Below are 15996 nucleotides of genomic sequence, written 5' to 3'. Positions count from 1 at the left end.
AATTGACAATTGGAGTCATGGTTGAATATAATTTCATATTTGATGATGCTCTCTCAAACTCTAGATGAGATGATGCTCAAAACTTCAGACGAGATGATGCTCTTTTAAGTTTTAGACGAGATGATTCTCATTCAAGTTTCAGACGAGATGATACTCAGAAGTTAGAGGTGATCTGTCAAGTTTGCGACGAGATGATGCCCACAACTTGGTTGGTCTTAAAACTCCAAATGATACGATGTTCGATAAATCAGTTATGGTCTTTTAAATATCAGGCGAGATTATTTTCATAATTAGTTATGCTTTTAGAAGTTCGGAATTATATGATACTCACAATTCTATTATGATTTTTCAAACTCCATATAAAATTATGGTCAAAAGGCAAAATAAAAAAAAAATGAACAAAATTAATAAATCTTGTAACAACAAATGCAACAAATCAATCCTCCATCATACTATGTCAAATTTATATGTATTTCTACTCTTTTTTTTTTCTTACGCGTCAACTTTTTATAAAATTTCATATGAAAACTAATGGGTATTTTTATGATCTCAACAAAATTAATAATTTAGTTGCTAAAAGTTATTGAGATTAATATAATTTAAAATGTATTACTAATTTAATTTAATTTAATTTAATTAATTATATAAATAATTTACATAAAAAATTATTTTATATAATTATCATAATAATAACATAAAATATATAAATTACAAGAAAATATGTACCCGTCGAATTTCGACGGGTAATACACTAGTTAGGTTAAATATGTCAAGTCAATGTGTGTGCGTGTGCACGCGTGTTAGTTTAACGGTAGAACGGTTAATGTTTAAGAAATTTATATTTTTTTATGTGAGATTCAATACAAAATTAAATTAATGTAGCATCCAAATAATTTTAATTCTAATTTTCATTTCATTTTTTTAATTATTACTTGTTATTAATGTAAAGTTGAAATTTAATTTTAATGAAATATTTTTTGTTACAAATTCGTTTAATGAAATATTTTTTGAAAAAAAAAAAAGATTTCATAACAGTATCGAAAATAAAAGCGATTCGTCGAGAACATAAATGAACATAACACAATTTATAAACGGACATAATACAATTTCTAATTGAACAAATATATTCAGATTTAACACAATTTATAAAAGGACATAATACAATTTCTAATTGAACAAATATATTCAGATTTACTGGACGTATGAATATCCCAAAAAATCCAAATTGATCATTCAATTTGATGAAAAGAAAATAACGGTGCAGATTAGGGCCAAAGACTAGACAATGGAGCTGAACAAATTTATAAAATAAAATAGAAGAATAGAAAGATAAGTTGTGTTTCTTCCTTCTCCTACTCTCGCCATAATTCCTCATTCTCGAATTTCATGGCGGATCGGGAATTATGCATTTTGTCGATTGACCATGCCAAAGACTAGATTTTGTGTTCCAAATTTCTTCAACAAATCAGAGTCGATTTCGCCGCCAAACCCTCAAACCCTGATCGACAAAGGCCACCTCCTCCAAGTTTGCACAATCCTCTAAATGAACAAGATATAATTTTTAATGAACATAATACAATTTCTAAACGAACAGAAAGGACATCTAATTACTCATTGAAGTGGATTTTCCCAATTTTTCCAAATTCCAGATATGAAATTTTAGGAAATTGACATCAAATACAATTCCAGATTCTGATTGTAGACCCGTCAAAAACTTCAGCTGTCAAACATGCATGAGCACAACATCTAAGGGAAACAGATAGCACATCACGGGCAAGCCAACTTTACTTGTCGCAATCATTTTTAATCTACATATTTACAAGATGAAGAATTTAATGGAGGTAAATTGTCTCTTTAATTGTAATTATTGTAACCGATTACATATTTATTGGAGGTTTGATGTTCAGTAAGGGGATGTAGCTCAATTGGCAGAGCACTTGTTGAGAATGATTCCATCATCTCAATAGAGAATGATATAGGGTTCGAATTCAAATTTAAAAAATTCTCAATTGAAGTATTATTCCTAATTTGAATCCTGTATTATCCAACAATATCATGCTTTTGTAAAAAAAGTGGCTAAGAATTTGCCATGTATGTTCATTAATTCATGTATCATAATCTGGTTTGATTGAATACATTATCTCCTAATCTACAAAATATTTGATCCTACTAAACATCATCATCTTCTGCTCAAGCCAGAGATGAAATCTACAAATAAGTCCTCACTGCAAGGGATGGTAAGGCCTCCCATAGGGTGATTGAATCCGAATTCTTCTTCAGCTTGAAATAGGAATTCTTGAAACGAGGGGTGATTCAAGTACGATACTGGAATCACAAACCGCTTCTTTTCATCGTCCCCAACATAAACAGCAACATGCCCTTTCGGAACTTCATCTGCCCTTCTTTCGCTTGATAAAGATCGTCTCAAAATTTGACGAATGGCCATTGTTGTATGAATAAGGATCTTTCTCAAGTGAAACAAATACTCTTTTTGCAGATTTCTTGTGATAGAAAACGAAAGTAAAAAACTATAGAATTTTGAAACACAGAATCACGTGAAATTCTTCATCACAAGTCAAGTCTGTCTCATTTTTCCCTCTTCATTTTCTACTATTTCTAATTAAATTTTAGTATTTTAGGATTTATAGTTGCAGAAACATAATCACATGAGCTGTTGTGAACCACATTTATGATATGTTTACAAACAGCAAAAGCCAAATGAATTATTAGAGTGCTATAATAAAATTATATATACAAATTTTCATTAATCTAAAAATTATAATTTCTGTGGGGCATTTGAGGGCCATGATAGGTATAGTTGGTAGGGGATTAAGTCTTTTAATTCCCTCAAAAATTTCAATTTCTTGCTTCAAATCTTATATATAACATTAAATGATAGCTAGACAGATCCATGTGATTTCTCATGTGCTTGTGTTTTTCCAAGTTTCATAGCCATCACACATCCATTTTGTGGTTGCTGCTAATCAAACTTTATAGGGATTCAACATTGCTTGTTCACCTCTCTATATATACAACATATTTCCAAACCACAACCATCAACAAATTTTCAAAATTCTTTAGCTTTTTTCCTTTTGATTTCTATCACAGGAAACCTGCCGAAAAGTATTTGTTTCACTTCAAAAAAGACTCTTATTTATACAACAATGGCCATCCGTCAAATATTGAGACGATCTTTATCAAGCGAAAGAAGGGCAGCTGAAGTTCCGAAAGGGCATGTTGTTGTTTATGTTGGGGAGGATGAAAAGAAGCGCTTTGTGATTCCAGTATCATACTTGAATCACCCCTCGTTTCAAGAATTCCTATTTCAAGCTGAAGAAGAATTCGGATTCGATCACCCTATGGGAGGCCTCACCATCCCCTGCAGTGAGGACTTATTTGTAGATTTCATCTCTGGCTTGAGCAGAAGATGATGATGTTTAGTAGGATCAAATATTTTGTAGATTAGGAGATAATGTATTCAATCGAACCAGATTCTGATACATGAATTAATGAACATACATGCCAAATTCTTAGCCACTTTTTTTACAAAAGCATGATATTGTTGGAGAATTAATACCGGATTTATATATGTTCAAATTGAGAATTTTTTAGACTTGTTACCTTAATTTGTTGACTCCGATTTTTTAATTTTTTGTGATTAAGAGAATTAATCTTTTAAAAAGAATTTTAAAAAATTTGGAGATGATGGGATTCGAACCCTATATCATTCTCAGTAAGTTGAATGCTCTGCCAATTGAGCTACATCCCCATGTTGAAATATTAACCACCAATTAATTTATAATCGGTTAAAATAATCACAACTAAAATGACTTGCAAGCAGACTTTTCTTGAATGGATTGTTTAACCAAATCAAAATAAATAGCAGTTAAATGATGGATAAGATTTGTTGGACAAATGTTAGTTTTGAGATAATTGTTGTCAACCACCGAGTCTCCGAACATGATGAAGGCCGGAATCGTCGTGTTTTTAATTAGATTTATATCTGCATTGTGATCTAAAAACTTTCAAATATGTGATGTAAAACTATGTATTCTACCAAGACTTGATGCTTATTTTCCACCTTAAATAAATTTATTTTCACGACTTAGTACTATCAAATTATTGAAATAGTATCAATTATTGAAACACAGAATCATGTGAAATTCTTCATCACAAGTCAAGTGTGTCCCAATTTTCCCTCTCCATCTTCTACTATTTCTAATTATATGTGCGGCTGATTTCTTCAATTCCTGTAAGCTGAACCACATTAATGATATATTTACAAACAACACAACCAAAAAGCATTATTAATTATAGTCTGCTATAAAATTACACAAAATTTTCATTGATCTATATTTTAATTTCATGTAGCCATGTAGGGCATTTGAGGGTCATGTAGCTAGAGCTGGTAGGGGACTAATGTGTTTTGAGTTGTATAGATGACAGAAGAGAAATATGCTGCTGATGTTAAAACAGTTATAACTTTTTCATGTATATTCATCTACTATTATATATTTCCATTGGATACATACATTTTCTGATCTACAAAATTCTAGTCCTAACACCATTGCTACATATCATTTTGAACTGAAGCAAGAGATGAAATCTACAAATAATTCTTGACTGCAAGGGATGGTGAGGCCGCCCATCGGGTGATTGAACCTGAATTCTTCCTCAGCTTGAAACAACAACTCTTGAAACGAGGGGTGGTTCAAATACGCCACTGGAATAACAAACCGCTTCTTTTCATTATCTCCAACGTAGACAGCAAGATGCCCCTTCGGAACTTCGGCAGACCTTCTCTCGCTGGATAAAGACCGTCTCAACATCTGGCGAATGGCCATTATCGAACTAATCAAATAAGTTGAAGGATAACTTTTTTTAGTTTCTTTCAAGTCAAGTAGCTTTGAAAGAAATCAAAATCAAGAAGAGAGCTAAAGAAGGCTTGTTGATGGTTGAAGATGAGAATTGTGTTGTCTATATATATAGGTGGAAAAGAAATGTCTCATCTCTTTGAAATTCAGATTGATAGTTAAATGGATATATATGTGGTGGCTATGCAACACAAGCTAATAAATCATCACATGGATTTGTCTATCAACCACTTACACATTTCACATGAAGAAAAACAAGAATTTGTGATGTAAAACTATGTACTCTACCAACACTAGCAACAAGGGCCCTCACATAACAAACCTTGATGCCTATTTTCCACCTAAAATAAATTTATTTTCATGACTTAGTACTATCAATTAATTATTGAAACACAGGATCATGTGAAATTCTTCATCACAAGTCAAGTGTGTCCCTATTTTCCCTTTTCATGATATATCGTTGCAGAAACATAATCACATGAGCTGCTGAGTTCTTCAATTCCTGGACCACATTAATGATATATATATTTACAAACAACACAGCCAAAAACGATTATTATATTATAGTCTGCTATAATATTTTCATTGATCTAAATTTTAATTTCATGTAGGGCATTTGAGGGCCATGTAGCTAGAGTTGGTAGGTACTAATGTTTTTAACTCCCTCAAAAATTTCAATTTCTTGCTTCAAATCTTATATACTCCACATTAAATGATAGACAAATCCATGTGATTTCTCATGTGCTTGTGTTTTTCCAAGTTTCATAGCCACCACACATCCATTTTGTGATTATTGCTAATCAAACTTCAGAGGGAGTCAACATTGCTTGTGCACTTCTCTAGCTATATATACAACATATTTCCAAACCACAACAACCAACAAATTTTCAAAATTCTATAGCTTTTCACTTTTGATTTCTGTCACAAGAAACCTGCTTAAAAGTATTTGTTTCACTTGAGAAAGATTCTTATTCATACAACAATGGCCATTCGCCAAATGTTGAGACGTTCTTTATCCAGTGAAAGAAGGTCGACTAGAGTTTCGAAAGGGCATGTTGCTGTTTATGTCGGGGAGGGTGAAAAGAAGCGTTTTGTGATTCCAGTGTTGTACTTGAACCACCCCTCGTTTCAAGAATTACTGTTTCAAGCAGAGGAAGAGTTCGGATTCAATCACCCTAAGGGAGGCCTCACCATCCCTTGTAGTGAGGACTTGTTTGTAGATTTCATCTCTGGCTTCAGCAGAAGATGATTTGTAGCAATAGTTTTAGGAGTTTAATTTTGTAGAGTAGAATATGTATACATTGGAAAATCGTATAATAGTAGATGAATATATATAAATGAAACTTTATGGACCAAACTTTTGTTACCTTAATCTTTTGAATGAGCTTTTCTTAGTAAAAGTGTTTAGAAAGCAAACACACTATTCTAGCAGACTTTCTTGAATGTATTCAGGCGAATGAAAATGTGTTGAGAAATAACAGTGTTATTGGAGATTGCTTATCTCCAGAATGATGAGATTTTGGTTGTGCAAATGTTCACTTCAATTGTAGATGATGAAAGTTGAACCCTAAAAATTCGATTAATAGGAATTTAAAAACAAAATTGGAGATGATGGGATTTGAACCCTATATCACTTCAGAAATTTGAATGCTCTACCAATTGAGCTACATCCCCTAACTGTAATGTTAGCCACCATTAAATTTATTAATAATTAATTAATTATCATTAAAGAGAAAATTAATTAAAAAAATCAATTAATTAGAATTTAAAATTTTTGGAGATGATGGGATTTGAACCCTATATCACTTCAGAAATTTGAATGCTCTACCAATTGAGCTACATCCCCTAACTGTAATGTTAGCCACCATTAAATTTATTAATAATTAATTAATTATCATTAAAGAGAAAAATAATTAAAGAAATTCAATTAATTAGAATTTAATTTTTTTGGAGATAATGGGATTTGTTCCCTATATCACTTCAGGAATTTGAATGCTCTACCAATTGAGCTACATCCCCTAATTATATTATTAACCACCATTTAATTAATTTCATATAATAATTACAATTAAAGAGACAAATTGATTAAAAGAAATTCGATTAGTTAGAATTTAAAAAATTTGGAGATGATAGGATTTAAATTTTAAACCCTATATCATTCTCAACAAATTGAATGCTTGCCAATTGAGCTACATCCCCTTATCGAAATATTATCTCCACTGAATTCATAATAAGTATTAACTAAGAATATGATGCTTTTGCATCAAAGATTGGCTAAGAATTTGTCATGTATATTCATTCAAGTAGTAGAATTTTATTTTTTATTTTTTTTCATTCAATACATTATCTGATAATATAAAAAAAAAATCCTTTTAAGCACATCATCTTCTGCCAAAGCCAGAGACGAAAACAACAAACAAGACCTCACTGCAAGGGATGGTGATTGAAACGAGTTGTGTGTTTTCTTTCTAAAAACTTTCAAATAAGAAAACCTCAATTCTTGGAGAAATCATTCAACAGATTAAGGTAACAAAAGTTTGCTCTATAAATTTTCATGTATATTCTCATCTACTATTATGTATTTCCAACGGATACATACATTTTCTAATCTTCAACATTCTATTAATCCTCCTAAAACCATTGCTAAATATCATCTTGAGCTGAAGGTAGAGATGAAATCTACAAATGATTCTTGACTGCAAGGGATGGTGAGGCCGCCCATCGGGTGATTGAACCCGAATTCTTCCTCAGCTTGAAACAACAACTCTTGAAACGAGGGGTGGTTCAAGTACGCCACTGGAATCACAAACCGCTTCTTTTCATTATCTCCAACGTAAACAGCAAGATGCCCCTTCGGAACTACTTCAACTGACCTTCTCTCGCAGGATAAAGACCGTCTCAGCATTTGGCGGATGGCCATTGTGTAAGAAAACAAGTAAGGGAAATGTGATATTTTTATTTTCTTTCTATCAAGTAGTTGTGAAAGAAATCAAAATCATGAAGAAAGCTAAAGAAGGCTTGTTGATGGTTGAAGATGAGAAATGTTTGTTGTCTATATATATAGGTGGAAAGCTAAGGAAATTTTGTATCTCTTTAATTTGTTATTGAGATTGATGGTTGATTAGATATGTGGTGGGTATGAGACTTGGGAAACTCAAGCAAATGGATCATCATCACATGGATTTGTCTATCAACCACATATACATTTTAAGCAAATGGATCATCACATGATGATACATTTTAAGCAAATGGATCATCACATTTTAACCACATATGTGGTAGTCACATGGATTGTCTTTGAATCATCATAAATTTTTATTTGAAGAAACAAGAATTTGTGATGTAAAACTACGTACTCTACCAACAATTGCAACATGGACCCTCCTCACTTAACAAACTTTGATGCCTATTTTCCACCTAAAAAAGCCCAAAAATTTAAGTAGAAAATGATGCTATGTAAGAGAGGAGATATGCAAGAGACAAAAGATAAGTATGCTGCTAATTGAATACTTAAATCAATTGAAGAATATACATGTAGAAACTATTCAGCTCATTTCATCATCTTGTTTTGAGTTGCTGCAACAGTGCACATACACAAATTTGATGAGCAATATTTAACATGTAATTAGGATTATTGATCATATTAATTAATGACCGAAGAGAAGTATGCTGCTAATTTCTAAAAATCACATATAAATCTTCTTGAATTGAAGAAATAGTTTGTTCACTAAGATCAGAATTTGAGCTGGCTGAGTTATATCCAAAATTGAAGAAATAGTTTGTTCATATTTGTCTAAATATGAACATCACACTTCAAAATTTTAAATAAATAAAAAAATTCACAGTTTAACACTACCGATGTTTAGAAGGCAAAACCATGTGATTCTAGCTGAGCAGATAATTCAAATCTAGTGTCCCACTTGAATTATTTCTTCACCTAACTTTAAAAGTTTGATGTATGCCTCAACTTAATTACAGCTGCATAATTGCCTTCATTGATTATGATAAGCATCTTTTCTTAGAAAACAAAAATATATGATGATATAACATTACAAGCTAAAAACTGAACTGTCTATAGTTATCTGCTAATGTTGGAGTATATATATAAATGATAACGTGTTTTGTTAGGTTTATACTCTCGTATTTTACTGATCTATACATAGACAAAATCCATGTGATCTTAGTTTCATGTCTCCTAACTCATGTCCCACACAGCTTGTCTAATTGTTTCAATCATTTCATCAGCAATCATCAAAACTCTTGTTTAATTTCTGCTGCTTAAAATCTTGATAGTGATTGATAGACAAATCCATGTGATGACTCATGAAGTTTCATGGCCACCACAAAAAATTTATTACATGTTCAGCCACTCATGTCTGAATTTTTTGAAGGCTGCAGCTATATATACAATACAACACATTTCTTGATCACAATCAACAACAGCAACAACTCCTCAAAGCAGCTCTCACAGCTTCTTCTAGAAAGTTCTCCATTACAACTTAGCAAGAATTTTCAGTTAGTATAACAATGGCCATTCGCCAAATTCTGAGACGATCTTTGTCTAGTGAAAGAAGGTCAGCTGAAGTTCCAAAGGGGCACTGTGCTGTCTACGTTGGAGATAATGAAAAGACGCGTTTTGTGATCCCAGTGTCGTACTTGAACAATTCCTCGTTTCAACAACTGTTGTGTCGAGCTGAAGAGGAATTCGGATTCAATCATCCAACGGGAGGCCTACTCATATCTTTATCTTCTTGACTTTTTTTTTAATGCAAGAAATACCTACAAGGCATTAGCAAGATTCGGATCATGAATTTTTTGTTGGTCCAAAGGCATAATTTTTGTGCCAGCTAGGCCGATTTTGACAACTCTAACTGTGTCTGTACAGTGAAAAATTGATTAAAAGAATTCTACTTGCATTGTACACCAGGTTCAATGGTGATTAAAGTAATCTGGTGGGTCATGACCAAAAGAAAACAATGTCATGTGAGAAAAAGAGAAAAATTGATTAAAAGAAATTCGATTACAGATAATTTTAAAAAATAGAAGATAATGTGATGATGGGATTCGAACCCGATATCATTCTAAAAATATTCTGAATGCTTTGCCAATTGAGCTACATCCCCAAATTGGTAAATTAACCTCCAATTATTAAATAATCGTTATAGTTACGATTAAAAAGATATATTAATTAAAAGAAATTAGATTAGTTAGAAATTTAAAAAATTGGAGATGATGGGATTCAAACTCAATATCATTCTAAACACATTTGGAATCCTCTGCCAGTTGGGCTACATCCTTAGGTTGGAATATTAACCACCAATTAATAAATAATGGTAATAAAGATAAATTAATTAAAAGAAATTAGATTAGTTAGAAATTTAAAAAATTGGAGATGATGGGATTTGAACCCAATATCAACTAAACGCGATTTGAATGCTCTGCCAGTTGATCTACATCCCCAACTTGATAAATTAAACCTCCCATTATTAAATAATGGTTATAATTAGGTTTAAAAAGATAAATTAATTAAAAGAAATTAGATTAGTTAGAAATTTAAAATATTGGAGATGATGGGATTCGAACCCAATATCATTCTAAACACGATTTGAATGCTCTGCCAATTGAGCTACATCCCCATGTTGGTAAATTAAACCTCCCATTATTAAATAATGGTTATAATTACGTTTAAAAAGACAAATTAATTAAAAGAAATTAGATTAGTTAGAAACGGTTTGAATGCTCTGCCAGTTGAGCTACATCCCCAAGTTGGTAAATTAAACCTCCCATTATTAAATAATGGTTATAATTACGTTTAAAAAGATAAATTAATTAAAAGAAATTAGATTAGTTAGAAATTTAAAATATTGGAGATGATCTGGGATTCGAACCCAATATCATTCTAAACGCGATTTGAATGCTCTGCCAGTTGAGCTACATACCCAAGTTGATAAATTAAACCTCCCATTTGTTAATAATGGTTATAATTATGTTTAAAAAGATAAATTAATTAAAAGAAATTAGATTAGTTAGAAATTTAAAATATTAGAGATGATGGGATTCGAACCCAATATCATACTAAACGCGATTTGAATGCTCTGTCAGTTGAGCTACATCCCCAAGTTGATAAATTAAACCTCCCATTATTAAATAATGGTTATAATTACGTTTGAAAAGATAAATTAATTAAAAGAAATTAGATTAGTTAGAAATTTAAAATATTGGAGATGATGGGATTCGAACCCAATATCATTCTAAACGCGATTTGAATGCTCTGCCAGTTGATCTACATCCCCAACTTGATAAATTAAACCTCACATTATTAAATAATGGTTATAATTAGGTTTAAAAAGATAAATTAATTAAAAGAAATTAGATTAGTTAAAAATTTAAAATATTGGAGATGATGGGATTCGAACCCAATATCATTCTAAACACGATTTGAATGCTCTGCCAGTTGAGCTACATCCCCAAGTTGGTAAATTAAACCTCCCATTATTAAATAATAGTTATAATTACGTTTAAAAAGATAAATTAATTAAAAGAAATTAGATTAGTTAGAAATTTAAAATATTGGAGATGATGGGATTCGAACCCAATTTCATTCTAAACGCGATTTGAATGCTCTGCCAGTTGAGCTACATCCCAAAGTAGGTAAATTAAACCTCCCATTATTAAATAATGGTTATAATTACGTTTAAAAAGATAAATTAATTAAAAGAAATTAGATTAGTTAGAAATTTAAAATATTGGAGATGATGGGATTCGAACCCAATATCATTCTAAACGCGATTTGAATGCTATGTCAGTTGAGCTTCATCCCCAAGTTGATAAATTAAACCTCCCATTATTAAATAATGGTTATAATTACGTTTAAAAAGATAAATTAATTAAAAGAAATTAGATTAGTTAGAAATTTAAAATATTGGAGATGATGGGATTCGAACCCAATATCATTCTAAACGCAATTTGAATGCTCTGCCAGTTGAGCTACATCCCCAAGTTGGTAAATTAAACCTCCCATTATTAAATAATGGTTATAATTACCTTTAAAAAGATAAATTAATTAAAAGAAATTAGATTAGTTAAAAATTTAAAATATTGGAGATGATGGGATTCAAACCCAATATCATTCTAAACGCGATTTGAATGCTCTGCCAGTTGAGCTACATCCCAAGTTGGTAAACTAAACCTCCCATTATTAAATAATGGTTATAATTACGTTTAAAAAGATAAATTAATTAAAAGAAATTAGATTAGTTAGAAATTTAAAATATTAGAGATGATGGGATTAGGGATGGGAATGGGCCGGATCTGGACCGGATCCTGCTTGGTCCAGATCCAGATCCGGATTTTTTGACTTAGGCCCAGATCCGGTCCAAATCCAATGGATCCAAAAAAATGAGATCCAGGTCCAGATCCATAAGATCCACAGGGTCTCGGGTCCAGACCCGGATCCATACTTTTTGCTTCTAAATTTAATTTATAAATCTTAAATTAATCCCAAATAAAATTATAATTATTGTCTAGATTTTCAACAATTATTCAAAATAAATGAATTAACCATATTCTATAAAAATATTATCGAAGTTTAATAACAATAAGAATATAATAATCAAGTACTAAATAACAGTGGAACAATGTGTCCTCTATTTTACATAGAAAAAATAAAATTAATGTTATCAATAATAATAATAATAATAATAACTAAAATTTAAATTTAAAATAAAAGTAAAATATTATCTTTAATTGCATTATATATTATTTATGAAAAGAGATATATAGATTAGTCATAGATATTATATTAGAGTTAGATAAAAATAAATAACATTATATATATTTTTATATATAAATGGATCCATGGACCGGATCTGGACCTCAAATTTTTTACTCCAGATCCAGATCCGAAAATTATAGGAATGACCCAGATCCGGTCCAGATCCATTGGGTCCATTTTTCCTAAGGTCCAGATCCTAAAAAATGAATATGGATCTGCGGATCTGGACCGGGTCCAAGATCCATTGCCATCTCTAGATGTGATTCGAACCCAATATCATTCTAAACGCGATTTGAATGCTCTACCAGTTGAGCTACATCCCCAAGTAGGTAAATTAAACCTCCCATTATTAAATAATGGTTATAATTACGTTTAAAAAGATAAATTAATTAAAAGAAATTAGATTAGTTAGAAATTTAAAATATTGGAGATGATGGGATTCGAACCCAATATCATTCTAAACGCGATTTGAATGCTCTGCCAGTTGAGCTACATCCCCAAGTTGATAAATTAAACCTCCCATTATTAAATAATGGTTATAATTACGTTTAAAAAGATAAATTAATTAAAAGAAATTAGATTAGTTAAAAATTTAAAATATTGGAGATGATGGGATTCGAACCCAATATCATTCTAAACGCGATTTGAATGCTCTGCCAGTTGAGCTACATCCCCAAGTTGGTAAATTAAACCTCCCATTATTAAATAATGGTTATAATTACGTTTAAAAAGATAAATTAATTAAAAGAAATTAGATTAGTTAAAAATTTAAAATAATGGAGATGATGGGATTCGAACACAATATCATTCAAAACGCAATTTGAATGCTCTGCCAGTTGAGCTACATCCCCAAGTTTGTAAAGTAAACCTCCCATTATCAAATAATGGTTATAATAACGTTTAAAAAGATAAATTAATTAAAAGAAATTAGATTAGTTAGAAATTTAAAATATTGGAGATGATGGGGATTCGAACCCAATATCATTCTAAACGCAATTTGAATGCTCTGCCAGTTGAGCTACATCACCAAGTTGGTAAATTAAACCTCTCATTATTAAATAATGGTCATAATAACGTTTAAAAAGATAAATTTGAATGCTCTGCCAGTTGAGCTACATCTCACCAAGTTGGTAAATTAAACCTCCCATTATTAAATAATGGTTATAATAACGTTTAAAAAGATAAATTAATTAAAAGAAATTAGATTAGTCAGAAATTTAAAATAATGGAGATGATGGGATTCGAACCCAATATCATTCTAAACGCAATTTGAATGCTCTGCCAGTTGAGCTACATCCCCAAGTTGGTAAATTAAACCTCCCATTATTAAATAATGGTTATAATTACGTTTAAAGTTGGTAAATTAAACCTCCCATTATTAAATAATGGTTATAATAACGTTTAAAAAGATAAATTAATTAAAAGAAATTAGATTAGTCAAAAATTTAAAATATTGGAGATGATGGGATTCAAACCCAATATCATTCTAAACGCAATTTGAATGCTCTGCCAGTTGAGCTACACCCCCAAGTTGGTAAATTAAACCTCCCATTATTAAATAATGGTTATAATTACGTTTAAAGTTGGTAAATTAAACCTCCCATTATTAAATAATGCTTATAATAACGTTTAAAAAGATAAATTAATTAAAAGAAATTAGATTAGTCACAAATTTAAAATATTGGAGATTATGGGATTCGAACCCAATATCATTCTAAACGCAATTTGAATGCTCTGCCAGTTGAGCTACATCCCCAAGTTGGTAAATTAAACCTCCCATTATTAAATAATGGTTATAATTACGTTTAAAAAGATAAATTAATTAAAAGAAATTAGATTAGTTAGAAATTTAAAATATTGGAGATGATGGGATTCAAACCCAATATCATTCTGAACGCGATTTGAATGCTCTGCCAGTTGAGCTACATCCCCAAGTTTGTAAATTAAACCTCCCATTATTACATAATGGTTATAATTACGCTTAAAAAGATAAATTAATTAAAAGAAATTAGATTAGTTAGAACTTTAAGATATTGGAGATGATGGGATTCGAACCCAATATCATTCTAAACGCGATTTGAATGTTCTGCCAGTTGAGCTACATCCCCAAGTAGATGAATTATACCTCCCATTATTAAATAATGGTTATAATTACGTTTAAAAAGATAAATTAATTAAAAGAAATTAGATTAGTTAAAAATTTAAAAAATTGCAGATGTGGGATTCAAACTCAATATCATTCTAAACACATTTGGAATGCCAATTAAGCATCATTCAAGTTGGTTCTGTGTCATTCAAAAACAGGTAAAATTTTCTGAGAAACTTGAGTTTTGGAGTCATTCAAGTTGATTCTGTGTTTTAAGCATCGACAGTACTAACAGACTTCCAAGCAGACTTTTCTTGAATGGATTGATCAGCCAAATATATTCACCTGAATTGTGTATTTGCTTTCTAAAAAATTCAAATAAGAAAAGCTCATTCTTGGAGAAATCAATCAACAGATTATGGTATAACAAAAGTTTGCTCCATAAACTTTTCATGTATATTCATCTACTATTATATATTTTCATTGGATACATACATTTTCTAATCTACAAAAATCTATTCCTCCTAGAAGATATCATCTTGTGCTGAAGCCTGAGATGAAATCTACAAATGATTCTTGACTGCAAGGGATGGTGAGGCCGCCCATCGGGTGATTGAACCCGAACTCTTCCTCAGCTTGGAGCAACAACTCTTGAAACGAGGGGTGGTTCAAGTATGCCACTGGAATCACAAACCGCGTCTTTTCATTATCACCAACATAAACAGCAAGGTGCCCCTTGGGAACTACTTCAGCTGACCTTCTCTCGCTGGATAAAGACCGTCTCAGCATCTGGCGGATGGCCATTGTCAAACAAATCAAATAAGTGAAATCACAACTTTTTTTTTACTTTCTTTCAAATAAAGTAGCTGTGAAAGAAATAAAAATCAAGACGAGAGCTAAAGAAGGCTTGTTGTTGATGGCTGAAGATGAGAATTGTGTTGTGTATATATATATGTGGAAAAGAAATGTGTTATCTCTTTGATATTCAGAGTTGCAAGTTGAAACTTGGAAACAAAATCACATGGATTTGTGTATCAACCAATAAACATTGTATCATAACGAGGACACATTGTCTTTGAATCGTATCATAATTTTTTTTTTTTTTTGGAAGAAACAAGAATTTGTGATGTAAAACTTTGTAGTCTACCAACAATGGCAACAAGGGCCCTCACAGCCTCACTTAACAATAATCACATGAGTCTGCTGATTTCTTAAATTCCTTATTTAAATGTGAACCACATTAATGCTATAAATGTTTACAA

The 15996-nt window shown here is 31.1% G+C and overlaps 3 protein-coding genes across 3 annotated transcripts; 1 reads left to right on the top strand and 2 right to left on the bottom strand.

The window, feature by feature from the left end:
• Positions 1 to 2073: 2073 nt before the first annotated feature.
• On the bottom strand, positions 2074 to 2554 carry LOC131005540 (auxin-induced protein 15A-like). Its single transcript, XM_057932552.1, has one exon. The coding sequence runs from the start codon at positions 2444 to 2446 to the stop codon at positions 2180 to 2182; it is 267 nt and encodes an 88-aa protein (XP_057788535.1). The 5' UTR covers positions 2447 to 2554; the 3' UTR covers positions 2074 to 2179.
• A 340-nt stretch (positions 2555 to 2894) lies between these two features.
• Positions 2895 to 3575, top strand: LOC131005539 (auxin-induced protein 15A-like). Its single transcript, XM_057932551.1, has one exon. The coding sequence runs from the start codon at positions 3165 to 3167 to the stop codon at positions 3429 to 3431; it is 267 nt and encodes an 88-aa protein (XP_057788534.1). The 5' UTR covers positions 2895 to 3164; the 3' UTR covers positions 3432 to 3575.
• A 909-nt stretch (positions 3576 to 4484) lies between these two features.
• On the bottom strand, positions 4485 to 4972 carry LOC131005537 (auxin-induced protein 15A-like). The gene has a single exon (XM_057932549.1). The coding sequence runs from the start codon at positions 4842 to 4844 to the stop codon at positions 4578 to 4580; it is 267 nt and encodes an 88-aa protein (XP_057788532.1). The 5' UTR covers positions 4845 to 4972; the 3' UTR covers positions 4485 to 4577.
• Positions 4973 to 15996: the final 11024 nt, after the last annotated feature.

Source organism: Salvia miltiorrhiza, chromosome 1 (assembly GCF_028751815.1).
Source record: "Salvia miltiorrhiza cultivar Shanhuang (shh) chromosome 1, IMPLAD_Smil_shh, whole genome shotgun sequence".
NCBI lineage: Eukaryota > Viridiplantae > Streptophyta > Magnoliopsida > Lamiales > Lamiaceae > Salvia > Salvia miltiorrhiza.
The sequence above is the reverse complement of the archived record's forward strand: the minus strand, read 5'-3'. Positions and strand labels throughout refer to the sequence as shown.